Source organism: Acanthochromis polyacanthus, chromosome 5 (genome assembly GCF_021347895.1).
Source record: "Acanthochromis polyacanthus isolate Apoly-LR-REF ecotype Palm Island chromosome 5, KAUST_Apoly_ChrSc, whole genome shotgun sequence".
In the NCBI taxonomy this organism is placed as follows: domain Eukaryota; kingdom Metazoa; phylum Chordata; class Actinopteri; family Pomacentridae; genus Acanthochromis; species Acanthochromis polyacanthus.
The window spans coordinates 24,813,331-24,841,192 of record NC_067117.1 but is presented as its reverse complement, the minus strand read 5'-3'; the positions used below and the strand labels follow the sequence as shown (position 1 = coordinate 24,841,192).

The following is a 27,862-nucleotide window of genomic DNA, read 5'->3' as shown; positions in this document are numbered from 1 at the left end:
CCTCTCCAGAGCGCCGACTCTCACTGACATTACATCAGCTGGGAGACATAGTAGACCAGTGTGTGTGCTCCTTTCAGCTTGTTGCTCTGAAGCAAAACAAAGTGGCCTGCAGATCACCTCCTCTTGTTCTGAGAGGTGTCATCAGCAGAAGTAGATATTAGGCAGCAGAGGAGAAAGTCATGGCTGTGCGCATTATACGTGGAATGGAGGACCTGGTGGCATCGAGCAGCCAGCTGGTCTGGAGCCTGGCACACCAGACACTGAGGAGGTGGTACAACCGTGGGCTGATGCCATGCAGACGCTTCCTAGAAGCCTGGTTCAGGATTGGAAAATGCTACCAGGTATGACAGCTCCTTAAGCAGCAGCAGCATCAGATTTTAGCGGATGACAACATTTATGATCAATTACTGAATTGAATTTTTATGGCTTAACTTTCCTCTGAGTGAAGTGCGTCAGTGTTTTTCCTCATCTGGCTTATTAGTTGTATGCATGTGTTTATTTGTATGAATGTGAGGAGGCTGCCTCTTGGTGAGTCTGTTTTTTAACAAGGGTCCTTCTCGCTGCACATATGGCAGTCATTTGGAAAGCAGCATGCCCAGCCGTTTGATCTCACTGTCTGGCTGACGAGGAGAACTTTCAAAGTTGTCTTTGAAATGCTGGAACACCTGAACGCTGTCTGTGTTGTTAACGTATCCTCCTCACAAGCCTTCAGTGTAAACTTGAAAGGGATCAGGTTTCTGTGTTTTCCCAATATGCTGTCATGTGGAGGTAAAACAACAAAAATTTCCCTCTTTGACATATTTTAAAACTACACGAAACACCAGACACCGCTTTCTCTTAAAAGGGGTTCTCAGAAACAACATGATAATAAACCAAAGTGCTGATTTTCTCATTCTATTACGTAAAAGTACAGTCATTGTCGGGGTAGGACCGACTTGTAATTGTGTTGTGTACGCATCACTCATCATTTGTTGTAAAATTTAATTCCAGTCTGACAGATAACTAGTAACGATATTTTTTAAATAAGTGGGGCAGAGTAAAATTATTTCCTTCTTTAATGTAGCAAAATGGAAATATAAAGTGTCATGAAATGGATGCACTCATGTGAAAAGGCCCAAAATTTCAATTAGGTAAAGAGTTTCTTTCTTCAGCTTTGCATACATTTGTCCAGTTACTCATCAACTCATTTTGCCATTTGTAAAACAGCAGTGAATATACAGGCTGCTTGTAATCTGGATTTTGTCTGGTAATTTTTTTAAAAATGGTGAAAGGAAACAATGACATTTTTTATTATTTAATGGTAAATCTATCATTTTTATTTAAAAAATTACATTTAGTATTATCAGTGGTCCTTCTACATTAAAAAATAGAAAATTTTCTGGTATTAATGTTATATGTATAATATTAAAACTAAAAATTCGAAATTGCATCATTTTACCGAAAACATGGTGGACTTTTTCCTGTAACTGTAAATAGAAATGTTGTATTAAATCTGCCTGACTGAAAAATGACTCTTTTGCCAATTCTCTACAAACTCACTTTTCTGTGAGTTGCTGATAAGCAAGTCTTCTGTGGTAGCAACTGATTTTTATGAACTAAATTTTTTCACAATTCCATAAAAATACAGAACTAAAATAAAAGAGATCAAATTGTATCATCACATTTTCTCTTAAAACTACAAACAAGCATAAACAAAGACTTGGCAGCTATTACATCACATGTTAATAAGGCAATTCAAATATGTATATCAGCAGAAGCACATCTATAAATCATGTTCTAAGGACAGTTACTGTTAAATATACAGTCTTACTACTGTTAATGTACAGATATTTCTTACAGTGTAGACTTAATGGGTGCAGCGGTGGGTTGCAGACCTGCAGGGTGGCCTCAGTTTAGCCTGAGCAGGAGTCATGTGAAGAAAGCAGCATCAGGGCTCCCTGCCCATAATGACACGGCTTCAGGGGATGACCTCCCTGACTTAGTGGTGACTTGTGACCTTTCCTTTTTATCATCAGGGACCTTTTTCTGAAGCTCAGGTCCTCACTTCAGCTGAACTCATGGCAGTGATCTCTGTCAGTCTTTGAATAAAAAGTGGATGGTGGAGCTTGGTCAGTGGTGTTTACATGATATTTTTTTTTGACAATATGGTGTGAATATACACCATTATAGGGAGTTGAATTTGATGTTTTATGTGCTCCTTTGAAGCTGGTTATGCATTGGCACACAGAGAAAAGACTTGGGGATAAAGGATTTAGAGTCACATGCACAGTTTTTAATGGTGAAATCAAAAGTTCAGTGACTGGTTGCAATCAGACTGTTAACTGAAGGCCTTTGTCCCTTTCTCTGTGTTTTGATGTCACTGGTTTACAACAATACAGCATTGATAGATAAGCTCTTGGAAGGACTGTGGCCTAGATAACCACAACAACTCAGGAGAGGTCTGCTGTAGTGATTAATCCCTGTTTAAACAGTGGAAATTACTGTCGGACACAATAATTCTCCTTATCAAGACAAATTCCTCTGAGTTGTGGATTTATTGAGGTGAGGTTCAGTAGTTGTTTTTCCCCTGGTTTTTGTTGGTGACTAAGATTCTTGCCGCCTCTGGACCACAGAGATATGCAGCTTAAAACTGCCCCACTGTGCAGCTCACTACATACTTGGACATGCAGTTGAAGGAGTGGGTATGATGTTAAAATGTGGTGCTTCAGAGCAAAAGTTAACATAACACCAAGTTAGTGTGACTGCAAATGCAGCCCTTTGTTGAGGAGTCCAGCTCTGCCCAAAGAAACATAAATCTCACTGAGGTTTAGGGCGTTGAAAAACAACAAAGTGGAAAAGTAGTTGTGCTATATAAAAAGTGAAATGGCAGCTCTGTTGTGGTGCCGAGAACAATATGTGCTGCTAGATTGAAGTTTAACGCCATACCAGAAGGCGTTTTCCCGCCCTGCGGTCACAATAACTGGACATTAACATGACCCTCACTTTCCAACACTGAGCCAACTAGTTGGATGGCACATGCTGTCACTAAAGTCACAGAAAAAAGCATCCTGAACACATTCATTTGGCAACTAAAAGCATGCAGTCACATTCTTGGCACTGAGATTCCTGAGATCAAACGTAGTAAAGTACTGCTGTCACTACTGTAACTGGAACAAAGAAGGTTATAGAATTATAGACTTGGAAAGCAGCTTTCTTACAGTTTTTTTTTTATTTTGTACTAATTTTTTCACCACTACAAGGCATATTAAAATGCATTAAAGCCACTGTGTGCTGAATGTTTGTATTATTACAGTATTTATCAAGTTATTTGAGAGAAATGGACAAACCATTGTGAAGTTCTTATAATTGTGTGGATTTATTCTAAGACATCAGATTTTATGTGTAGAACTCTTTTCATTCATATGAAATGTAACATTAAGTCTCGAATGAATACTAAACTAAATCAGGGACTGAGGAAACACTAATATAAATTTTAAAATGGTGATAATTTCACCGCCGGTCAAATTCCACAAAAGCAAATAAGACAATAATCAAGAAAATGATTTGAGACTTGCTCCATCAATGATGTGGGCATTCCACAAAAGACTTGAAGTGAAATTTTGCAATGTTTGAAAGAATAAAAAATGTTCATTAACCTTAGAGGTGCTGGCAGGTGGAATTACATCCAGACTAGGCTAGTTGTTCCTCTGTTTTCAGTCTTTGTGCTTAGCTAAGCTATCCTGCTGCTTATGGTTGCTCACATTTCACTTTGGATTAGAGATGGAAGGGCTGATTGAAAAAACTTCACAAATGCAAGGTGGATTTCACTGTGGCGGTGCACTGTAAAACTCTTAAATATAGCGTGTGAAAACATGTTAATAGACAGAATAGTGTCACAATCCACAACGGTACAATACTTAGAATTTCAATATTTCAGCATGTTACTAAGGGTGTGTTGGAACAGCTTAACACGCTGTGGTATGACTAGATTATGATTCACCATAACAATATTTACCTTTCCTTCCACTGAGAGGTAAATCTGCTGACAGCACCAGAATGAATCTTTATACCATTCATTGTAAACAATAGAGTGGGAATTCAATTAAACTCTGGACCAGCACTTCATTGTCTTTTCGTTTGTTTTCTTGCGGGGAGAGGAAAGCGTGGGATGATGACATTTTCGTGATTTTCATTAGACCAGTGTTGATGTAGAGGAAGGATGTGTGGTGAAAGGGACAATAGTATGAAGGACTAATAGCAAAGATTTGCGATTAGGAAAGAGCTGATTTATGGCTGAAATTTGCAGCTCATGTCTTAAAAATACTTAGTGCACAAATGAGGTGGTTGATCTTGTATGGCTTTGATCTTTGGAGCGTGGGTCCCATATGGACACTTGCCTGTGGCTCTTCTTACCTATTCATTCAGCACAAGGCAAACATGACACTGAGGTGAGTCACTGTTCAACTCCCTAAAAAACAGGAGGCATTTTATCCCAGGGCGGACACAGTGGAAGACCGGCTTTGAGAGGAAAGGTGGAGATGGAGGTGAGACAATGTGTGTGCTCATGCAATGAGATCTTACAGGAGTTGCCATTTCTAACATCATCTTTCCCCCTGCAGATGACAGAGGGCCGTCTGTGCCAGGTTCACCTCCTCGATGGCAGGAAGCTGGAGCTGCTGGTTCAGGTAGCTTGATTTGTTTTTAAATTCTGGTCAGGGAGTGGAATTGTCTCAGATGTACATTTGTTTTTCCGCCTTCTTTAATTCTTTATCCTAAACTTCCCAGCCGAAGCTGTTGTCCCGTGAGCTTCTAGACTTGGTGGCCTCGCACTTTAACTTGAAGGAGAAGGAATACTTTGGGTTGCTCTTCATAGATGACACGTAAGTACACTTTAACAACGACAAGGGGATTGACTTCAAAGGTTGTTCTCATTTGAATGACGATGAAAGAAAGAGAAGGATAAAAAAATGAAGATAACAGTATTGCATGATTTGTTCTTTTATATCTTCTTAGTGGACAGAATAACTGGCTCCAGCTGGATCGTAAAGTCCTCGATCATGACTTCTCTAAGACTTCAGGCCTTTGGAGCTCAAGTTCCTTGTAAGGTGAGTCCGCTCCCTGTTAAAGCTTGCCAAATGTGGAACAACAGAACACTTATTGGAAACACCAGTCTATAATGACTAATAAAATCTGCTTGTTTTACATAAAAAGCTATGTGTGATCGAGGTCTTTTTTTTGTATTAAGATGGCCTGTTTAGAATCTTTGACTTACTGTAACCAGCAGGTGGCAGTAATGAAACACATTTTAGCCTTGTTATGTGAATGCCAACATTATTACTATACTGAGCATGATCAAGTATGTATATAATGCTGAAACACTGGTAGAAATGCTCTGACTTCGATTTTTAAATAAACTCTTCACAGGTTTTATTGAGAGGATCACCTTCCTGAAAGAGAACACAACAGTGGAGCTGTTCTTCCTGAACGCTAAATCTTTAGTGTTTAATGTAAGTGCTTTTAAGCATTTATTTAATGAAAATGTGTCTTTTGTAATCAGATTTTGCATTTAATGAAGCTACAGATAGACTGCGTGCAATATCCTTATGCACGGAAGCCTACTCTGACAAAAATATCTCAATACAAAATGCACAGCTAACATAAGCAGAAAACTATGACCTAAAACATATCCAAAAGTAGAAAAATGTCCAAAAATATAAACACAAGTAGAAACAGCATAAGAAAAAACGTACAATGTGCTTTTACAGTGTAATGACAAGTGTCCTATTTTACTTATATTTAACTCGTTTTTACATGACTGAGGGTTTAATATTCAAATAGCGCACATGTATGTTTTTCTAGCACTATATTCATCTCTTTCAACTTTGCCTAATGTTTGTAGGAATTTGCAGAAATGTTGTATTTATTATAGATAGTATTATTATATTGTTGTTTTATTGACTTCACATACTCTGCCCTTGCTTTTTTTTGCATTTCTTTATGTTGATGTTTTACTTTGGAAAATACAAATCTTTGAGTGTGTATATGTCTCTTTTTTCCTTAAACTTAAAAATACATCCTTCACACAGTCCTTAAGATTACACACTACTACATGCCACTGAGGTCCAGAGCAGGATGGCAGATGATGCTTTCAAGTACTACCTGGAATTTTCCAAATCACGCTTAGTTAGTGAGGATGCCATTCAAGTAATATGTTTTCGTTTTGCATTTATTCAGACAGAACAAAGAACTATGGGAAGAGAGTAAAAAATCTACTAAAAGTGTTACTGTTGAAGTGGGCAACGAGTTGTTACAAGAGGACAGGGGGATGAGCAAATGTACGAGGAGCACTGAAGGCGGCATGTGATCAAACGTTGCAGTGCAGTTTTTTTCGCGGGGCGAGCAGACTGGTCACCATGGGAGACGGAGACTGTTGAACCTGCTTTCGGACTGTACCACTTTTACTAAGGGGACAGTAACTTCAGGCAAGGTCTTCAACCGGGCTTTGTATGCACCGGTTTGTGTTTTGCTTTTTACAGTAAATCTCAGGAGAACTTGGGAGCTTAAAAACCCATTAAATTATCGCCGGGGACAGTTTTAAACATCGTATCGTCTCTGTGGCAGTGGTTCAGTCGGTAACGGTGGGACCGAGGTACGGGACGGGAAGGTCCTCTCTTCAGTCAAGTGTTTCAGGCAGGCTGCACTTTGTGTATGTTTTGTGATAACCCTTGCCAATTTTGACTGTTTTTTACAACAGGAGACCATTGAAGTGGAGAGTGGGAATGTTTTCAAGTTAGCTGCGTTCGCATTGCAGGTAAGAATGAGTTTGTCGCAGCCGTTTTAGGCAGAATTTTCTCACTCACCCGCAAATGTGAATGAAGACAGTCGGCGCACGCAACATTTGAAACAGTTGTCCCTTGAGAGAGCAGTGGTCGGAACTATTGTCAACAAAAACTGAACATTTGGAATATTTTTAACTTCTAACGCAAGATTTACTTCAAGACAGTGTTAGCCTTTAGTTATGAGTAAAATTAAATCCCAGTCAAATTAAATCTGTTGCAGTTTAGTCGTGTAACGTTACCTTTGTGTATATTGTTCAGGTAGCTAACATTAGCATACTGGTCAGTTCGGTAAGGATTACATATTCCTATATTGCTATTAATAACTGCATTGTTTTCTTATTTACAGGAGGCCAAAGGAGATTACGCCAGGTAAGAAGTTTGCAATATTATAATTTAAAAGCTCTTATTGAAATTGAGGTCTGTCCAAAAGGTCTTAGTAGACTTTCCATGTAACACGTTTTGAGTAAGAAAAGCAGCATAAAATGCATGATTAAGATAAACTATATCTGTTTGTCTATTTCCAACATTGCATGTACTAAGATATATATATATATATATATATATATATATATATATATATATATATATATATGCTTGACTATATTGGCATACACAGACATGAAAAATTTCATGAACTATAATCTGTATTTAAATGCAGACTCTGTACAATCTATAAAGTGTTTATTGCTTTATCAAAACTAGGAAGCCAGGTTGTTCAGGCAGTTGTCAGGATATAAATGATGACTGTCTGTTAATGAACAACTTGACTTGCTCAGATTTAGTTTTATGTTGGATTTCCTTCAGTTAATAATTGTCTTGATTTTGCTCGTGACATTGAACTGAACCCCTGCTGGCATGCTGCCATCCACATGGTCCAAACATTCCCTTTAAAGTCAGAATACTAGCATTTGTTGTCACACTGTTGTCTGTAAAGACTGATGCAATCTGTTTATACATTCAACACGTGGAAAACAGTTCTTTTTGACATGTTGTCATTGTGTCATCTCTTAGTAAATGTCACATACCCTGACAAACATGGCCTGTGTGATACTTGTACAAACACAAGAACACTGTGTACATGATTTGGTCGATGACACTGGTGCGAGATTTTGTCCTAAACCTCCACAATCTGTTCACTAGTGGTGATAATGTTTCATTGTGGGCCTTGCCGGCAGAGGCTTGACCTGCTGATAAAGTGTGCATTTTTTGCCAGCTATAGGAGTGAAGGGCATTAGCTGCCATTAGTAAACACTGCTCTGTCTGATTGGGTGACTGAACAAGTCCAAGCAGCAGAACCTGTGGTTGTGTTGTCTCTTTGCTTTGCCTCTAAAGGCCTCTTTGTCCATTATGCAAACACAAAGATTTGTGCTCTGTAAGGAATAGTGCTTGTATGCTTTGAATGGTGATATATGCAATGCTGAAAATGCAGTTTGACCTCTTGTCAAACCATTGCCTTTGTTCTCCTAGAAAAAAGAAAAACGCAACTTGGCTGCATCTGCTTGTGCTCATTAAGCGCTTTATTATTTACAAGCACGACTGACCTGATATATATTAATTAGCCTTTATTACAGCTTCACTTGGGATTTATGCCTCAGTGTTTTGATTTAAAACTGCTTTACCATGACTTGTAGAGTGCACAATACAGTCTCAACTTTCGGTTCATGTGGGTGTGGGGATGGGCTGCACTTTGTTCTGACTCTGAAAGCACAATAAAAGATAACTGGCCAACAAATCTGGTCGAAGCAGTGAGAATGGGAATCTGTCCAAATCAAGCTGTCTTTCTTATTTGCAAAGATAGCCATTTCCTCGTGGACATTCTGATTATGGTTTCTAGTTATTAAGTTGTTAAACACTTGGCAAACTTGTTTGTTTTATATAACACCTATTCTAGTAATAGAACCTGTTTCCTTCTATGGAAAAGTATATAGAAAATGGCTAAATGAAGTTGTTTTCTCAAGATTTCTCTCACTTTAGCACGGCAGCCCTCCACCGCACCATTATCTAATGCTGCTATTAAGCTACTGCATTTACCGTATTTCTCATTCCTGTCAGTGGTCTTCTTTATTTCTACTTCTTTGAGAGAACCAGTGCAGTAAATCCCATCATGAAGCATATGATATAAATGTGTCTCCTCTCCACTGTATCAGCAAAGGGTCCAGGAGCAGTAAGATTAGCTGTGGAGGAGTCAGGGAGCCCTCCTCCCACAGCCAGCTGCCTTAAGAGGGATGAGCCAGACCTACTGTCCAATTGCAGACAACTTGGCGTCAGAAGGACTCACTGTAGTCATGTTATTGTGGCCGTGTGGGCCGACCCCCTGCTGTGCATTGAATTAACGCACCATCAGGTTTCCCATTGTACTTGTAATGTGTTAGAATTCCCTTTGCTGTGTTAGTATTGCCTTGCGTCTTATGTTGCCTTACTGATTCACACTTTATTGCTATTCCTCTCACCACCTGCAGTTATAATCCACAGCTGAGTGTAACATGTTGCAACTCTTCTCTGGGGATTTATTAAAAGCATTGTGGAAAACACTGATTTGATTAATGCCTTTAATTATACCTCACAGTTTTAAGAGCTACTAGGGGAATTTTCTTGTATATTTGCAATCACTTTCAAAAGTGAGCTTCAGATATTACTCTGTTAAAATATGTATGATCTGCATGTGATTCTAAATTCACTGAGTGTCAATAGTGCTCGAAATGTACCACGCTTGAGCCAGTATTACACCCAGACAGTTTTCGTCCTCGGTTCTATTTGCAGGTGTAGCCTGTAGTTAGTGGTTCATTCACAGCAACCAGCTCTCTCATTGTGCTCCCTTCGAAGTCACCATGTCTCAGCCCTATGGAATAGCTGACACATGAGTATTATCTCTCCCACACTGGGTAGGCTGGCTGCACTGGGCTGGGCTGTACCGGGTCTAGGAATTGCCCCCATGCTGCAGGCTGCGGGAAGATAACACACGTAGTAATGAATTCCAGATTGCTGACACGGCAGCGCAGCTGCAGAGTAGATCACCCCGACAACACCAGGGCCCAGCTCCCCATAAAATGTGTGCCATCAAACACACAACTAAGTGCCGTGGCAGCAAAACCCAGTCAACCTAGGAGAGGTAGCTACAGGGAAGAGTGATTCAAGTGCCTCTGCCCTTGCAGTGGCTCACTCTTGTTTTTGTTTAGTAAGCTGCTTCACATAACTGGATCATTATGCTTCTGTCGTGCCACGTCAGAGAGTGTTAAATTCCATTACTCTTCGAAGAAGACGAGTTAAATTGATGCCCAGAAAGTCAAATGGCTTTAAGCTTGAACTCATCCAGTACTTTTACTTTATTATCCTGATGTAGTTATATACGATAGTAAACAAGAGCTGAGGATGTTCTAATAGATTTATATGACATATGGTTTGACCTACACATTGAAGTCCTGTTTGAGAGGCCATGGACTGTTTAGAAACAGCGCCGGCCCATACAGTGCTTTTCAACACAGGCAGAGGCTGCCAAGTGCTTGTGAATGGCTTTTGTTCAGGTCTCCACTGGACTGGCCCGCCAAGCCTGAACTGTTTTTGTCCACCAGAAACTGTAAACCCAGTGCTCCCACCTACATGAGATTGGAGTTGCTCATACTTCATTATCACATACCTTGACAGGCACAAACACCACAGTTTGTCTGTACAGATAACCCCATCAGTCCTGTGTTCATTACAGCACTTTGAGAGTTTGTGAGTGAGAGCAACTGTACTTGTTGGATCTATCATGTACACTTTTTGGCTAAAAGGGGAATTAATATGCTGTTGTTTACCATCATACCATAGGATTACTGTGAGGTATTTTGCCGCAGAGAACCTGCATGAAAGATTTCTCTACGAGCCACTTGAAAGGCTCCTTATGACTTCAAGTCCCTGCATGTGCTTTTGTAAATTAAGCCTGGCGAGACATGAGTGAAGCTCAAGTTTAGTCTTGGCAAGCAGTGCTACTCCTTATACTATAGATAAGAAAGATGAAAACAATAACCTGACACTGCACCTTTTCAAAAGGTTTGCAAACAAGAATTATTGCTGTCATGCATTATGATAGAAATTTAAACCATGCTGTGAAAGTATGAACATATGAAGAAATTTCCTTGACACATTTTTAGACTTTTTCAACATTTACCTTTTCTGTTGTTGTGTAGCACTCATTTTAAAGTCATTTTGGGAATCTTTTAATGACTGAATGAGATTTTCATGTATAGGAGAACTAAATAACAGACTGTTATCAGTTAATACTGAAATATTGATGCCTTACTGTGACTCTATATAACTGTTTCTCTTTCAGAACCGACCTAGACAGGAAATTAATATTGTAAATGATTATATTCACTGTTGGTAAAGTTTGTATTTGCTTTTTTCAGTGTTGAGACTGCCACATTGGACCTAAAGCAGCTACCAGTCCTACCCACCAGAGTATTAAGGGAGCACCCATCTCTCAATTACTGGTAAGATATCTGCTCTGATGCCTCTCAGAACACCACAAAAGGCATGAGTGTGAGGGGTTTGCGGGATAATTTTGAGTAGCCTACCAGGGTTCAACCAATACAATGGCTCTTCCTTCATATCATATAATTAACATTCAGCTGTGAAATCTCCAGACTGGTCAGAAACACCAGGTTGTGCGAAGGAGTGATTTCCCCAGAAGAGCAGTTTTAGGTGTTAAAGTGCATACAGACCTGGCTGTTAGTTAGCAGATGGGTTTCACCACTGATAGGGTGACTCATTAGTGCCAGGGTTGTGTTAATTACGTTTGCTCATTAGCCCTAAGAGAGCACTTGGAGGTGCTGACTGTCTGAAAGATTGCTGTCTGTCTCTTTCTTCCACATTGCTGTTGTTACTCCTCTGCTTGCCTCATCTCTTGGTCATCTGAGTCTGCTGCTAACCGAGGCAGATCCATTGGTTTAATATCCTAATTAAACTTACACTCTGCTGCTGGTGGCCACACGTACACCTCTGCCTCTCTCTCTCTTTATGTCTGTTCGGCCGCAGTGAAATTGCAGTGTCACTGTGCTGTTAAAAAGAGATGATTATAATGGGAAGTAAATGGGATGCATTTGCGGTGGAGGTAGATGGGAGCCATCAGCAGGCCAGTAGGGCAGACTGCATTTTCTGCATGAGCAGACAGAATGTGTGTCAAAGAAAAGGGCCTCCTCACAACAATCCCTCTGTGGCTAGAAATTGTTACACTTGATGGATTATTCATTAAATGTTTTATCTTTCCATTTACAGTGAAGACAAAGTGATTGAACATTACAAGAAACTAAAGGGACTTACCAGAGGACAAGCCATTGTACAGTAAGTCATGCAAACAAATCTATTGTTTTTGTATTTTAAAAATGATTTGCAAATGTACTCTTTAACCTCATGTGTTTGCACTCTGGTGGCTGTTGTTAAAAGAGGTGGCTGTCACCATGCCAGAATGTGTCATTAATTAGAGGAGGTGCTCTTAGCGTAGGCAGCCAGCCAGCCTTGGGGAGGATGTCAGTCCTCTACTGTGTTTTTCCCCTGACTGTAACTCTGTTCAACCCTGACTATTTTACGCTCAGATGATTTGTGCCCTTGAACTGATCAATGGACTCTCCCTCCCTCTGTCACGGCCCTGAAACAAATCGATCAGCTTGCCACTGCAAATGACTGTGGCTTCTCAATGACTGTAGCTTAAATCCCACTCTGTCTGTTGTACAACAGCGACCAGATGACAGAGATGAAGTGTAAGTGACTGAATTCCTGTTAACCTGTTCCTCTTTTGCTGAAGGTATCTGGCCCTGGTGGAGTCACTGCCAACATATGGAGTCCATTATTACCCAGTGAAGGTAACTGCAGTGCCCTGAGTCATACAGGAGCAGAACCTTTGAATGAGCTTATGTCAACATATTCATGTTTCTTTCAGCATCTAATCTAACACATCAATCTAGTACTTACTTATTTATATGCTTGAATCATGAGACATTCCCTGTCTAAAGTCCTTGCTGCAGCCAAGGCAACAAAATATGTATGTTCCAGTAGAAACATGCAGAGCCATGCTCCCTCTGGTCGGGTGGTAAGAGAATGTGACAAAGTGGCTTATTCTAAAATTAAAGCTTAAATAATTTGAATGGATTTAGCCAAATGTGAGTCTGAACCACTGCAGCATGATTACTTAAGCATTTTTAAGGGATTCATCCATTCAACTCTTCTTGCTTTTACACACATCCACTCACTTTTTCCTTCCAAACCCTATTAAATTAAGGTGTCTGAGGAGATCAAACAACAGCGTTAAAATGACTCAGCTGGGCTCGCAGAGATTTTAAGGCCTATAATGCATTTGATCTCTTCTTGTGTTGGTATTGCTGTGAGCCTAATGGGGTAATTGCTTTGGTAACAGGCCTCTTTTTTTCAAACTTTCACCATTAAAGTATCTCTAATGAGTGGTGGTCTGCGTGCGTGTGTGTGCTGTCATGCAGGACAAGCAGGGAATACCGTGGTGGCTGGGAGTCAGCTACAAAGGCATCGGCCAGTACGATTTGCAGGATAAGCTGAAACCAAGAAAGGTAGGTTGCCCTATTTTTGATGGTTTTGTTTTTTAACAACTGCAGTAGTTGCCTCAGCTGTTTTAGTTTTCATTTCAAATTTTGGGATTTCAGTACCAAACTAACCCACTTCAGACACTATGTCTGTTTGTTGTGTTTTTGCATGTGGAGTTTTTTTTCATCTCTGTCAAAGATTTAAGGGTGCAGGCCTTCTGGGACTAACTTAGCGTGTGGGTTTTATAAATAAACTTGATCTGGTTTTCTTACAAGTGACATTCGATACGCGAACAACTAAATCATCAGATGCAAAGATACCAGCTTTTAACTTTGTGAAAGTATGTAATATTGAGTGTCATTGAAGTAGTTTAATTGTCAGTTGAAACCCTGGCTTTCATCCACACGTTTCTTGTTAGCTAGTTAATGATCCATCCAGACTGTAAATAGGCGTAATTAAGACCCTGGTTCCCATGCCAGTCAGGAGAAAGAGGAACACAGATGGGGAAAATATTTTGGAGTGGCAGTATGTACTCAGCTCAGTCAAGGCTGTAAGTGTAAGAGCAAACACACTAAGGACCAATACTGGCAAGAGTGGAATGAACAGTTGTAGGGATTATAAAACAGCTCTACTTGCTAAGTTTAGAGGGGGAAATACACAAATACTAACACTTAAAAAAAAATGTGTGGAATTATATTGTTCTTGCAAGTTCATTTTTTGTACTTACACTGTAATTTTGTAACTGGTTATGTATCACAAGTAACCAACAACTCTGTTGCACAATTGTCATTAATGTATATTTTGCTCTGATTCAGACTTAAAGGCATTAGAGGAGATTTAATTTCCTACAGCTTTGAACGTAGCATGCGGATGCGCACATACAACCTCTCCCTCACCTCCCTCTAACCTCCCACTTCTTAACATTTACGAAGAAACGCCCCCCTCCAGAAACTTGCGTAGGACTCGTGAAGTTGTCTTTTACGGCTGGGTCCCCCTGGATCTTTAGCTGCTATTATGTAAAAAAAGATGAGCAAAACAAGTCGCCAGCTAACTACGAAGCTATACCAAAGCAACACACTTTGATTGACAGGAAAGGGAGCAAACCGAAGGCCTCGGTCCGAGCGCGTTGATTGGTTGATGTTTTTCAGGTCCTGCCATGTCCACAGTTATTTTTTAAAAATTTTTATTTTTTTAGAAACCATACATACAAGTCCACTAAAGGTCAGTATATTCATTTTATGTGAATCAGACAAATTAAACAAAAAAAAACATCCTCCATAATGCCTTTAATTCATTTTAAACATGTACCTTAAAATATCAGGCTTGACTTTTTAGCTTTATGGTGGATCTGGTTTGATTATTATTACTTTACTTCTCCTGTGCCATAAGTTTTAAATGTGTGTACTTGGGTCTGTGGTTCCCGTCCCCCATGTTTGAGAGGTGTAATTTGACAATATCCCAACTGAGCATTACTCGCCAGCCACTTTCATTAGACTCATCATAGCGGTTGTTATATGGCAGGGTGTTGACATAGCAGGGTGTGCTGTTACACTGAATACCGGAGCATTAATGGGCACAGGCACAGTGCCTCTCCCCAGCCCTCCTAGTGGAGGCATAATTATGGTGCTTCGTGGGAAGCTGCAGGGCACTAGGACCGAGGTTGGCACTGTGCCAGCTGCGTGGCTGGGTGGTTGTTTGGAGTTCAGGGACAGCAATGAGGGTGTTGGGGTGCTGGAGGGGTTCATCAAAACTAAACCTTGCCTTTTCTAACTCAAGGAGGGCACGGTCACATGAGAAACCCAAGAGTTTCCTGTTGTGGGAAAAATGTTGCCTTTTTAAATGACCTTTTTTTGTTGCTCTTGCTGATAATTGGATGTGTGTGCTTACTTTCCCTGTTTGCCTTGAAGGGAGACCTCCATATCTGGGGAATATTGATAGTACTTCCGTTCTTAGCTCACAGTCCCTGTATTCAGCCCATCCCATCCCTCCTTGCCCTCTGCCCTGCCCCTCTCAGCATGCTACATTCATTATGGTAATCTATGTGTGTGTGTGTCTTGGAGGGAACACAATTGATCAAACAATACAAAACAGTCATCTGCAGAGGGGGCTAGGCCTGGATTTAGCATTAGTAGTAGTGGGAGGTCAGTTGACCACCGGTGCAGCTTGTCTAGCTTTCAATACAATACTGTGCAAAGCTTTCACATGCTCAGAATAAGGTGAGGATGCTATGTTATGCTAGTTTTCACCTGCTAAACATAAATACACTAAATCACATCAATAGTTGCTATGATCATCCTTTAAAACTGTGACAGGATGGTTGTGTGTTTGGGTTTGTTGTCATGTGGCAGTATTAATTTGGACCTGTTCTCTTGTTCTTGTCTCCCTGATAGTACTGTATGATAAATAAGAAGCTCAGCTAAAGTGCTGTGTATTTTTTATTTTTAAGTTTTGAAAATATCTCTGAAAGCCGTAGGATAGCTTAACCCCACATTATCTTCTCTGCATGCATGCCAGCTTGATCACTCCTTACTGAATAGCCTGAAACTCAAAAGCTCCATCTCCCTGCTGTGCCTGAGAGAAGTGATACTTCAGTAAAGTTGAATACCCTGTCATTTCCATTATGCATAGATGCAGTGTATATAAGCATGTAGACAGAAAGAATAGATTTTTGTGTGACGAAGATCTGGAGTAGACATAGGAGATAGAAAGTTGCAACATTGATGCATGTTCAGGAAGAGGATTAGAAAGTATTCAGTATGCGAAATAAAAAATGGAGCATCATAGCAATATGTGTTTTTGGGAAATTTGATGTGGCTGAAGCAGATCACAAGACTGACTTTCGCAAGACATTTCCGTCTGTGTTCCCTTCTCTCTCTCTGTCACTTGGGCTCTCTCCCAGCATGTAATGAGACACTCTTTAAGACCACATGCTGGTCCAGATATATGGTGAGCCAGCAGAACCAAAACAAGTCTTCAGTTTATTATGAAGGTCAGGCTCGGGGAATAATGGAATGATCTGAAAGACCTGAATGAACTCAAAGGTGTCTTTGCAAAAAACGTAAGAAATGTTTAAATGAAAACTAAACTGACATTTTCCGTGGTCACATGTAATTTACCAAACTCCCCCTGTCATGAATAAATACTGGATGAAGTTCCTTCCGGTATCTTCCTCACATTTTCACAACTTTAAGCTATGCGTCATGTTGTGGAAACGTACAGTGCTGCCAACAGCCGGTGCTGGTATGTGACGTGCTATGTGAAGGGTGGGGCAGATCTTTTTCTGTACAGACATGTGAGTCATGCCCTTTGACACATTTTCATCCATTTATGATTTTAAGGACTGGTGGCTCAGGGGGTCCTTGGGTTGCTGGTGAGATCTGGATCTGAACAGCCTGATCCCATCTGAAACCACAGGCATTTCTGGCACACTTCCACCTGCCTGTAATGAGACATTTGGCAATAACAAGGGACGTGTAAATAGAGAAGACACTGAAATTTGTGTACTGTTACATTGCTCTTTCATTGTTTTTAGAAAATGGTTACTTTTGTTTACTCTACATGACTTGTATTAATGAGTCACTGAAGGATTTCTTGGACCGTTTCCGTGTTAAATGAATTACTTGCAGTCTTGTGATTGTGGTGTTTGAGGTGTGTCACATCCTTGTCATATTTTAGAGACACAGCAGAGTCTTATTAGTGTCATCCATGCACTGGCTGACACAGTGTAGAGTTTCACTAATAGGATAAAGGAGCCAGAGAAAATGTGTGTTTACCAGGTAGACCTTTATTATCTGGTATTACTATGTAAATGAGGCAGAGTGATAGCGACTGGGGTGTGTGAATTGGTGTGAGATTCCCTCCACAATGAGATTAGATTTTTGGATGCGTCTGCCAGCTTTTCCCCCATTGTTCATTAAGTGCAATGCTCTTCCTCTCATCAGCAGACTGACTAAAGAGTGCAGCACTGGCTGCAAAAGCATGCACAATGATCCACCATGCTGATATCATGCATTCAATAGCATCTATAACACGTAAAAAATGGAATCCTCCAGTTAAAGTGTAGTAGTGGGATTTCAGCTTGTCAAACATTTTAGGTATAATACAGTTTTTTTCCTCCTGCTGAAAAGCCCTGCTGTGTGCTCACTTGCCTTTACATGATGCCTGCTATTAATGATTACCCCTCAGTAACATATTTCTTACATGTTTGCCTGGTAGGGGGATGGCTGTAGTGGATTCAGCTACACAACAGTGCCTTAGCGGTATTTAAGATATGAAAAGCAGAGAACTTCCCAGACTACATGTGGAGAATTCAAAGTGTGTGAGTGACGGGAAGCAGAGCAGAGGTTAAATGTCTTCGAACATGGCAAAAACTCGCTTAGCAAATACTTGACTGTAACCTGCTCATCTGGTCTGACTGAAAATGAAGAGGGCTGTGTTGGAGAGAGAGAGAGAGAGAGAGCAGCTCAGAGCAGTACAAAGCTTTGAAGGAAGAGTGATGTGTCCGTGATGTCAGAGCAGGAGGAGGGGTTGTGGTTAAGGAGGTGTGGCCAGCCATCTCAGCTGAAACTCTTGCAACACCTATCTGAATCCCTGAGAACAGACAAGAGAGAGTATTGTTCGAGGAAGCTCTAGCCCTGTGGGAAACTCAAAGTCAAAGGATTCAATACAAACCCAAGTGAATTCCGCAGGGATTTGAAAAGCGCAGAAATACCCTTCACGGTAAGATGTTATTTTGTCCACCGGTTACCTGTCAAGCTGATTTAGATAGTTTTCATGTTTTTATTTCCTTGTGCACTTCTCTAAATGACTACTATACTGTAGTGTGTTTTCAGTAAGATATACAGGCACTCTGTCTGTTGTGAAGGCAGATATGTCTTGTGCTTTTGATGCAGTGAATATATTTGTCCGAGTGGAATTGGATGTGTCAGCTCATAGTGATTTCTTTCCTGAAGCACAATCTCTCTGTAGTTTGGAGCGTTTATGTTGTCAACTTCTAGGTTGGTTATCAGATAAAGCTGTTTTGTGAACATTAATCTCAGCCTGAGTGTTTTATCTTCTCTTCCAAAATGAGAGCCGAGGAGTGCTGTTCACAGGCAAGAGCCTCCAAATCTGTTTAGTTAACCCGCTATCAGTGAAGCAGATGTTTCATTCAGACACGGAGAGAAGTGCTGCCTCTGTTTTCCTCCACAGCATAATGAAATGAGAAGCTGGCTTTCCGCCTGGCATGATTTTGCTCCCTGCAGTTGCAGCAGCATTATAATTGCTCCTGTGTTACCCCGAACTTACACCTGACTGGCTGGCCCATTGAGTCCGATTCACAGCTTCAGCTGCTGTATTGTGTGTATTATAAGCTGTGCTAAAAGGCAGGCTGCTGTGGCTGAAACAAAGCCAGTTATTTGAATACCTGCTTGCCCACTGTGCTGTCTTTTGGTGAGATTGATCCCCGTCAGATGGGAAGCTTCTAGCTTTTCTGAGTAATTTGATGTGAATGTGTGTTTTACAGCTGTAGTCTGTCAAATGACTTTTCTGTTTATGTACTGTAAATCCACATTTTAATCAATAGTTCTGTGTTGGTTTGTGTACTCAGTGATGTGTAATGTCTCTACCCCTCCCTCTCTCCCTCTCTACTGAACTGTCTATCTCTGCAGTTGTTTCAGTGGAAGCAGTTGGAGAATTTGTATTTCCGCGAAAAGAAATTTGCAGTGGAAGTGAACGACCCACACAGGTCAGAAGACAAGCCACTTAATTTATCTCGACTGATCTGCTTTCCCTGTGTATGGAAGTGTTCCCATTTTAGCTGCTGCTCTTGCTTCAGATGTCCTTATCCTCCACCTTACGGACTGTGAAGGGCATCTGCAGCCCGTGGCCCATTTAGGACACCTTGTTAATAGCTTTAACCTGTCTGTTAAATGAGTGTTTTCCTGTGGTTCAAGGAGCACTTTGTTATTCGAAGGTCAGTGTAAGACCTCTGCCCTTCACACACCCTTTAATGTGGCACTTCAAGCTTCTAAAGCTGTTATTAAATCCCACTGACTGTTTCATGTTTAAAATTGCTGCTCATCTGTCTTGAGTATATTATTACAGAAAGACCCACAAAGTTTAATTGGATTTAATAATAATTCTTGTCTAATCTTTGCTTAATGCATCTTTTTTAAACCTTAATTAAAGCCCTGTTTATCTACCATCAAGTGTTTAGTTTTTTGAGTGCAGCAACTGAACGGATTTGCTCCTTGCATCAGTAGATGTACAGACTGTGATATTATTTCTACAGAAGAGCAGTGACCAAGCGAACTTTCGGACAGGCTGGACTGGTTATTCACACATGGTATGCCAGCCACTCTCTGATTAAAACCATCTGGGTGATGGCCATCAGTCAGCACCAGTTCTACCTGGACAGGAAGCAAAGCAAAGTGAGTCTGCCTAAAGTCTCCTCCTCGAGTCACATTTCCTTGTTCACATTTTCCACCTGTTCAGTCATTGTGAAAAAAATCTAATCTAATTTTCCACTGATGTGTGTCACTGTGTGAGACGGCATAGGTGACCCACCTAGTGATCAGGGTCAGACCTGTGTGTGTGTAATGCAGGCTTTTCAGGGCCATGCTGGAAGAGCAAATAACAGGCTCCTTTACAGTTTGTTAAGCAATGCGACCATGTTAAGAACTTCATTTTGGGTGATAAAATTCATTGCTGTTTGACTGATATCAATTGGAGCCACTGAGTTGACATGTTTATTATACGAGTAACTTCTAGACCAGGGGTGTCAAACTCAGTTCCTGGAGGGCCACTATCCTGCATGTTTTAGATGTTTCCCTCTTCCAATACACCTGATTCAAATAATCAGCTTATTATCAAGCTCTGCAGAAGCCTGATAACGAGCCTGATCATTTGAATCAGGTGTGTTGGAAGAGGGAAACATCTAAAACATGCAGGATAGTGGCCCTCCAGGAACGGATCTTGACACCCCTGTTCTAGACAGATGACAACACACAGAGGTCGTCATTCTGTTTCAGTTCCAAGAGGAAGATAGGAGCTGTTATAAAGTTTTATTTTGTCACAACCTCTTCAGCATGTGATGCATTGCCTGATTCGCGTCTCCTGTGACTTCTGTAAATATCTTGAGAAAGAGACATCCCAGACTTTCAGTCTCACCATAAATGGGTTCTATACCAGTCAGCTGTATATTAGGACATTGTTGGGTCTTAATTATAAAAGGAATATCTTAGTTATCATCTGTTGTACTATTATACATCCTTGCATGTGGGTGTAGTTTAAGAGGAAACACTATGAAATGAGAAGTGTTTAGATTGGAAGGCATGCATGGCTTTTATGACTGTGCCATTAATAGCTGGAAAAAGGCACAGTGTATCAACACCCTAGGTCCTTGTACAAGTGTTAAAACCTTGCCCCAGTGGCCTGAAGGTAAACCTGAGCCCCATATGTATGTATTGATGATGCATATTTGCTGAGCAGCGGGACTATTATACAGTATGAGTAGTGTGTGATGTGCATTTTGTGGTGGAGATGGATGAGCGTGTGCGGCTGCAATCAAATGAGGTTATTCAACCACTGTCTCTCCTGAAGGCAGATGGTGTGTCAGTGTTCATCCAGGAATAGAGCCTGCACTGATTGATGAGAGAGCAGTGCGCTTCGTAGCAACCATGCAAATGCAGTCGTTATCGCAGTGCACTATCATTAAAATGAAATACTCTCAATCCGTGCTTTACTTCATCCCCCTCCTCCTTGTTTCCTCTCACTGACCTTATCGTCTTTCACCTACAGTCAAAGATGACCACAACCAGGAGTTCAGGAGACATCGCCATGGACCTCACAGAGATCTGTCCCCCACGGATCAGTAAACTTTCCAGTATTGAGAGCAAAGATCAGCTAATAATGGCAAGCAATGGAAGCCTCATCTCAGCCGGTAAGCAGAGAGTTAATCAGCAAATGACTTTTGTTTCATATCAGATTGATGAGTGATGATTTATGGCTATAATTTTTAGTTAATCAAACGTGTGCATATTTCAGGTTCTGCTGACTCTGAAGTCAGCGAGGAACAGAAGAAAGAGAAGATTTCTGAATTAAAAAAGAAAGAAAAGGACCTTCAAGACACACTGACGCAGAAACTTGAAGAGCTGAAAAAGATCTGCATGAGAGAAGCTGTGAGTATCTTTGTCATCTGGTTTGTTTCCAAAAGTGTCCAAACTCTCAGCTGACTGTTATTATTCTTCTCTGCAGGAGCTTACAGGCCAATTGCCTAAAGAGTATCCCTTAGCCACAGGTGAGAAGGCTCCACCAGTTCGACGTCGTGTTGGGACAGCCTTCAAGCTTGATGATCTTTTCCCGTATGATGAGGTTAGTATGGATGTTGTTGTGCTCTGTTTTTGTTTTGAGATATTACTGTCTGCTGTGTAATTTGGCATGCCACACCATGATTGCACCACTGTGTTTACCTAGTGATCATTTAAATCAGCTGACTTCTTTAAAGGAGGATTATTGTGGGATTTAAAGTATATATTGCTTAATGTTTTGACTGAAACATTTGTTGTGACTGTTGCTGGTTTCTATCTGCAACTCAGCTGGAAGAATGAATATGAATGAAAATAAAAGAAAATGAATATCAGGAGGCTAAGAATATATATTTGTAGATAAAATCTGTGTTGTGTCTTTTAACTTGGGTTGGGGATGTTTGAAGTCTGTTTCTTTGGTCGCAAGATGGGTGTGTATTTTGGGGAAATTCCCCCTTAACTATGTGAGTGTTTGTGTGTTTCTCTGCAGGACCCACAACTGAGGAATTTGGAAAGCAGGTTTGCCTTGCAGCAGAAGATTGTGGAAGCAGCAATGAAGCTAGCCAGTGAGGGCGACCTCTGCAAGACAGTGAAGAGAAAGAGGAAAAACAACTACCTGGATTCTATGAGGAAGCTGGAGGAGATCGAGAAGGAAATCAATGCCTATAGGATCAAGATAGGAAAGAAACCTACCCAGAGAGCCTCACTGATCTTAGCAGGTACATTTAATAAACAACTGCAGGGAAAACATCTTGCATATCAAAGCTTGTAGAGCATTAGTCCTGGTCATGCAAGACTATGCAGAAAATGGCATATGAGAGGTGTTACTGAGGACCATTTTCTCTTTTCTCTGACCAGATGATGTCCACCCGTCAGACCTCAGCTCTCTATCTGACAGCCTCACTCTGGATGATGGTTAGTGTGTGCGGTGTGCATGTATTTGCCACCTCATCCCTTTCTCGATTTGAAAAGAAAAATTCAGTTTTACTCAAATGATACTTTTATCTCCCAGATGATGAGCTCGGTTCCCAGAGGCAGAGGTCTAGATCTGTCCAATACTCCCCAAGACCACACCATGCAGAAACTCTGGATATTCATTACAGCAAGGACAGACGATCCTCTGCCAATGACCAGCTTGGAGACAGCAGGTACACAGCTAGTACTGGCACTCGTGGAGCACATCAATATTTTTTAATTTCCAATGTTTGTCTGACTCAGTGACTACAGAGGAGCCGTAGTGTGAGCAGCAGCTACACAGAATGCATTCAGACACAGTATTTCATGTTTTGGCAGTACTTAGAGCCCAGCACTTACTGTGTGTGTAAAATCCAAGAAAACAAAAATATACTCTGATCCACATTTTAAAGCATATAGTGCAAGCAAATAATTGCAACCTGTGTACCCCACCGAATTGATTAAAATGAATTTGAATTTGTCTCATCAGACACAGGTGAGGCAGATGACTGAAAAACATGGCTGAAATGCTGTCGGTGTATATACAACATGACTGTTGTTTCTCTGGAGGCTAGAAGCATGGAGCTAGTACAGACCTGTAGAGTAGATCCAGAGCTACATTCCTGCCAGTCACCTCCTCCCTCCTTCTCCTGCCTCTACAACAATCTCCCTCTTATCAGCCCAAATGCACTGGCTTTAAAAATAGATGGAAAAAACATGTCGCTGCCTGTGAAGGAGCACACAACAATCCCAGGCTGAGAGGAGGGAGGAAAAGGGAAACAGGAAAGAGGGGCTAGAAATTTTAAACAGCAGCTACTGCAGGAGTGTTTACAAAATAATGCAGGTGATGTGTTACTGTCGGCTTTGGAGATTTAAAGTCATTTTTAACAGTCATAGTGGTTGCTCTTGCATGAAAAGAAAGATCCATGGACTATGTAATGGCAGTCATTCAGGTGTAAGCAAAGGCTAAAGTGCTGCAGTCAAGCAAACTCAGTTTTTTCTCCTTTAGTTCTGAGAGCATGTGTAGAGAGGGTAATAGTATTAATCTCCATAAAAAGACTCTACCCTGAAGAGGTGAATGCCCTGAAAACATAGTTCTCATCTGTGTTCCAGATTAAATTACGGCCAAGTCCAGGAATCGTTCCACTACAATCACAGTGATGCCTTATCAAGCCACAGCAGCCCGTTTAAACCAGCTTCCAGACAGCCACGTGATGCCCGCAGCATGCCCCCCACTCCCCTCCTCACCCGCAATGCATACAGCAGCACACAGCTCAGGTAAGGCCTCAGAGAATAATTCTACTTTTTTCAAATTTTTCTTTTTGTTCTCTTAAATTCTGGTTCATAACCGACTCTGATGTGTTTGGGTGAGTCAAAACTCAGCTGTTTAATTAGTCATGATTTCAATTGTAGATCAGAGGATGCTCCACAACATTTCCGTCAGCGCAGTGGGAGTCTGGAGTCCCAGTCTCAGTGTATGACAGAGACGAAGCTGCCTGTACCAGCATTCCCTGTCTCTCCAGCCCGACGCAGCAACAGCACCGAGGTTCTTGATGACGGCTCCTCCTACACAAGCCAGTCCAGCGTTGAGTACAGTGTTCCGGGTAACCACACCCATAGGCGCAGAACTCGTGGCCGCCACAGAAAGGACATGTACGCCAACACGGGCAGCATGCCCAACCTGGCTCAGCCAGACACCCGGTGCTATGCCTACCAGCCTCGGGCCAGACCCACCACGACAGCCTACTATGTCACAGGCTATCCAAGCTACGCGGAACCAGAGCCTTACTCCAATGGAGTCTATGTGTATGACAACGAGATGGAGGGCCACTATAACGTCAATCCCTCCTATCACCAAACCCAAACAGCTTATCACAGCCATGACACGCACAGTCACTACGGTAACGACGAGATAGATGGTATATCGCAGAACCCTTATGCCACGCTGCGGCCACCTAGGAACCGACCAGTGCCCCGCAGCAATGAGCAGGTCAGCAAGAACATCCAGAAAGCTCTGGTGGCTGAACACTTGAGAGGCTGGTACCATCGCAACGCTGCACACAAACAGGCTGCGCATAACTACGACTATGACAGAGGCTCCCAGCACAGCCTGGGTTATCAGACCATGCCTGCACCTTACAGCCACAACAACAGAAACACTGCCTACTCATCAGGTTAGACAACTGCACCGTGTATTAGTCTCCTGTGTATCATGTTGTTTAACCTGGTTTGAAATGTTGGGGGGTTGTTTGCTAATTTGTACTACTTTTCCAGTGTCCTCGGTGTCCTCCAGTGGAAACTGGCACAGCCACATGAGCAGTAGGGATATGTTGGAATATGACATGCCCATGCACGCTCCGCAGTCCTACTCATACACTGCAGCCCCCTACAGCCACTCCGCCCACAACAGGTGAGAAAAAAAAAACTTGGCCTCAGCTCTTCTCCTTATCCAATAAGCCACTCCCTGATCCTCCTTATCCCCAGAGCTAAGCACTACTGTTTAATTACCTACAATGAATGGCTACAGAAATTATAAGCTGCTACTGCATTTTGTTATCCCTTACAGTTAACAATACTGTGGATTAATGTGTAGCCAGTGTTGCTTTTTTCTTCAACTTCACCTTTAAAGTATAAAACAGGATCCACAGACATCCAACTATTTGATATGACAGCTTGGTTCAGCAACAGGATTATAGGATCTGTGCTGCCAGCAGTCACTTCTTCCTCAGAGCTTAAGAATGGTTCTGCTCTCCCTAACTGTCCACCGGCCCCCTTTCTTATAGATATGGCACCTCCCAGCTTTTAAAGGGCTCCTGGCACAGCCCAGATGGCCAGAGGCGCTGCGCCTTTTACCCTGCTAGTTCTTCCTCCTCCGGTTCCCCTTCCACTTCCTCCCTGCCCTCCTCTTCCTTTCCCTCCTCCTCCTACTCCCCTGGCTGTCGGGTCAGGCAGGTGACCTCCAGCCCTTCGCAGCCACAATCCTCCAGAGGGCACAGGCTCAGTAAGGTGTCCTTTGCTAAAGGTAGCTCATAGTAAGTAAACAGCAGCGGCTGGAGCCTGTGCGTTTGCCTCTTTCACTGTGTCTGCAGCGTGACTCCATAGTCTGCTTGTTGATGTTTTGAAGTGAACTTTGCATTTTTGAAATGTCTCGATGTTTGGTCATGTATGATAACGTAACTGCATGGCTTCTTAAAAAAACATGCCTGCCCTACTTCCTCTTCCAGCTGGCATATTGTCATCCAGTGGTCACATTTCTCTGAAGTGAGCCTTCACTGCTCAGTTTTTTTTGTTTGTTTGTTTGTTGTCCTCTGCCGTTTGCCATCTTCTCGGCCTACGCAGAGGCTCCCTGCCCATGTGCTGCCATTCACCCTTGACCTTTGCAACCCTCTCATGTACAGATGCCCCCCAGAAAGGCGGAGTTGTGATAAGATGCCGTGCCCTGCGGGGCTTTTAGAGAGATGTGGTGCTGTTGCCTATGCTACTGACCAGGAAAATTAACCCCCTTACCCCAATTATCAGTCACAGCACAGAAAAAAGGGTGAGAGAAAAGAATGGGAAACTACTCCACATGGTTATCATGGTGACGGTGATTGTTGTTTGTGGCAGGGGCGGACAGAAAACACCAAATCATTTCACATCACTCTCTCTGATTTGTTTCTCTTGGTGTCTTGTGGTGGTGGGGAAGCACTTGTGTGGCAAAGGGAAAATGTGACCCCTGAACATTGTTGCATTTGAAGGCTGTGCGTGTCTGTGTGCATCTGCTATTTTACTGGGTGAGAATGTTTGACCCTGGGTTTTATACTGACACTAGCATGCCTAAAACACAGCTGGATACATCTACTCTGTTTACCCTCTGATCTTGGTGCCACAGCCCAGGGTTAATTCATTCCACCCACGATTGTCCAGTCAGTCTACATTCAGCTGGCATCCTAATGTGTTTCAATCTTGTGTGTTTATTACAGATCTTACCTAGATGTCAGCCAAACGGACTCAAACATCAGCAAACAAATGCACACCAACGTGGACCCAGAAGACCAGATTTATTGGCACGAAGACTCAAAACCAGGAACAATAGTTTAGTTGCCTGTTATCGTGCTGTGTGGAATTTTTACCTTGACAAGTTGTCACTGTGCCTTAGACTCCACTTACCTGTTTTTGTGTACAAGGGACCCAAAGAATGAAGGAACGTGACTTCTGTGGAATTCAGTGTGTTCAGCAAATGAAGTATTCTCACTTTTGGTTCTCTGGAATGCAGATGCCAAACTCACGCACATCCCTGCATTCAAACCATTATGAAAACCCCACGGGAGTGTCTACATGTCGGGATTGCGAGTGTTTGTGGTGATGCCTCTCGTGCACTGAAACTGTACCTAAGCCCTGCTCTGGACTGTGTGGTATAGCCAAAGGGAATTTGGGCTAAAATTCTTTGGTGTTTCCCTTTCGAGATACCAATTTCACAAACCAAGAACTGAGACTGTCTCGGTAAGAGGATACTGAGCAGCAACGAACAACTGACCTGATTCTGCTTCTTACATCTATGAACACTGGAACCATGAAGGATTAGACAAGGATTGATAAGGACATTATCAAAATGAAGGATTGAACTCATTAAAAATGAGTCAAAAGATGGCTACTTCCTGGAACATTCTGCAGTCACCAGATCCAGTTTTACCACAGCATTGCTTCAAACTACCACTCTGCTTCCTGCACGTTTGTTTGTCTTTTACAAAGTTTTCAATCTATCTCACTGTCAGTACTTACAGTATAATTGAGCCAAATACTTATTTGTTGCACCATTTGAGTATTACTGGAAGTCCAATTTTTAATAACTGCCACTGCAGGAAGACAGAAAATTGAGTTTAGTTTGTTTTTTTCTATTTTAACACGGTTATTTCCTCCATGCTGGAAATCATGGACTGGTGCTTCCAATTTCTCTTAAGAGAATCGAGTTCTATGTAAATGTTGGTATTGTAAATACACTGGTTCTGTCCTTTTTTAGAGCATTTTTTATGTATTTGAAAAGCATGTAATATATAGTAAACAATTATTGTTAAGCTGGTTCTTAGTAATTTGTATAATTGCATTTGTTTGAATTAAAAAAAAAAGTCAGCATTTGAGTCTGTTATTTTGGTCACAGGAGATACTTATTCCAAACACTTACTTTGAAACATCTCATACCTCTGAGTGCAGGACTTAAATCTCAATCCATTACATTAGGCAAATGAATGTCTGTTGAGCAGGTTCAATTAATGAAATGGAGTGAAGAAAGTAGGATTG

General features: G+C 41.6%; 1 protein-coding gene across 1 annotated transcript; it reads left to right on the top strand.

Moving 5' to 3' along the window:
- On the top strand, positions 1-27,697 carry frmd4ba (FERM domain containing 4Ba). Its single transcript, XM_051948287.1, is given in 25 exon segments — positions 1-341; positions 4,599-4,664; positions 4,765-4,859; positions 4,993-5,054; positions 5,057-5,092; positions 5,404-5,486; positions 6,734-6,790; positions 7,165-7,187; positions 11,204-11,287; positions 12,072-12,137; positions 12,598-12,655; positions 13,286-13,372; positions 18,995-19,071; positions 19,618-19,756; positions 21,126-21,267; positions 21,372-21,505; positions 21,582-21,698; positions 22,122-22,350; positions 22,490-22,546; positions 22,644-22,779; positions 23,699-23,863; positions 23,999-24,759; positions 24,860-24,995; positions 25,369-25,607; positions 26,548-27,697. Coding segments are annotated over 25 exon segments (3,222 nt in total). The 5' UTR covers positions 1-179; the 3' UTR covers positions 26,559-27,697.
- The last annotated feature ends 165 nt before the right edge of the window (positions 27,698-27,862 follow it).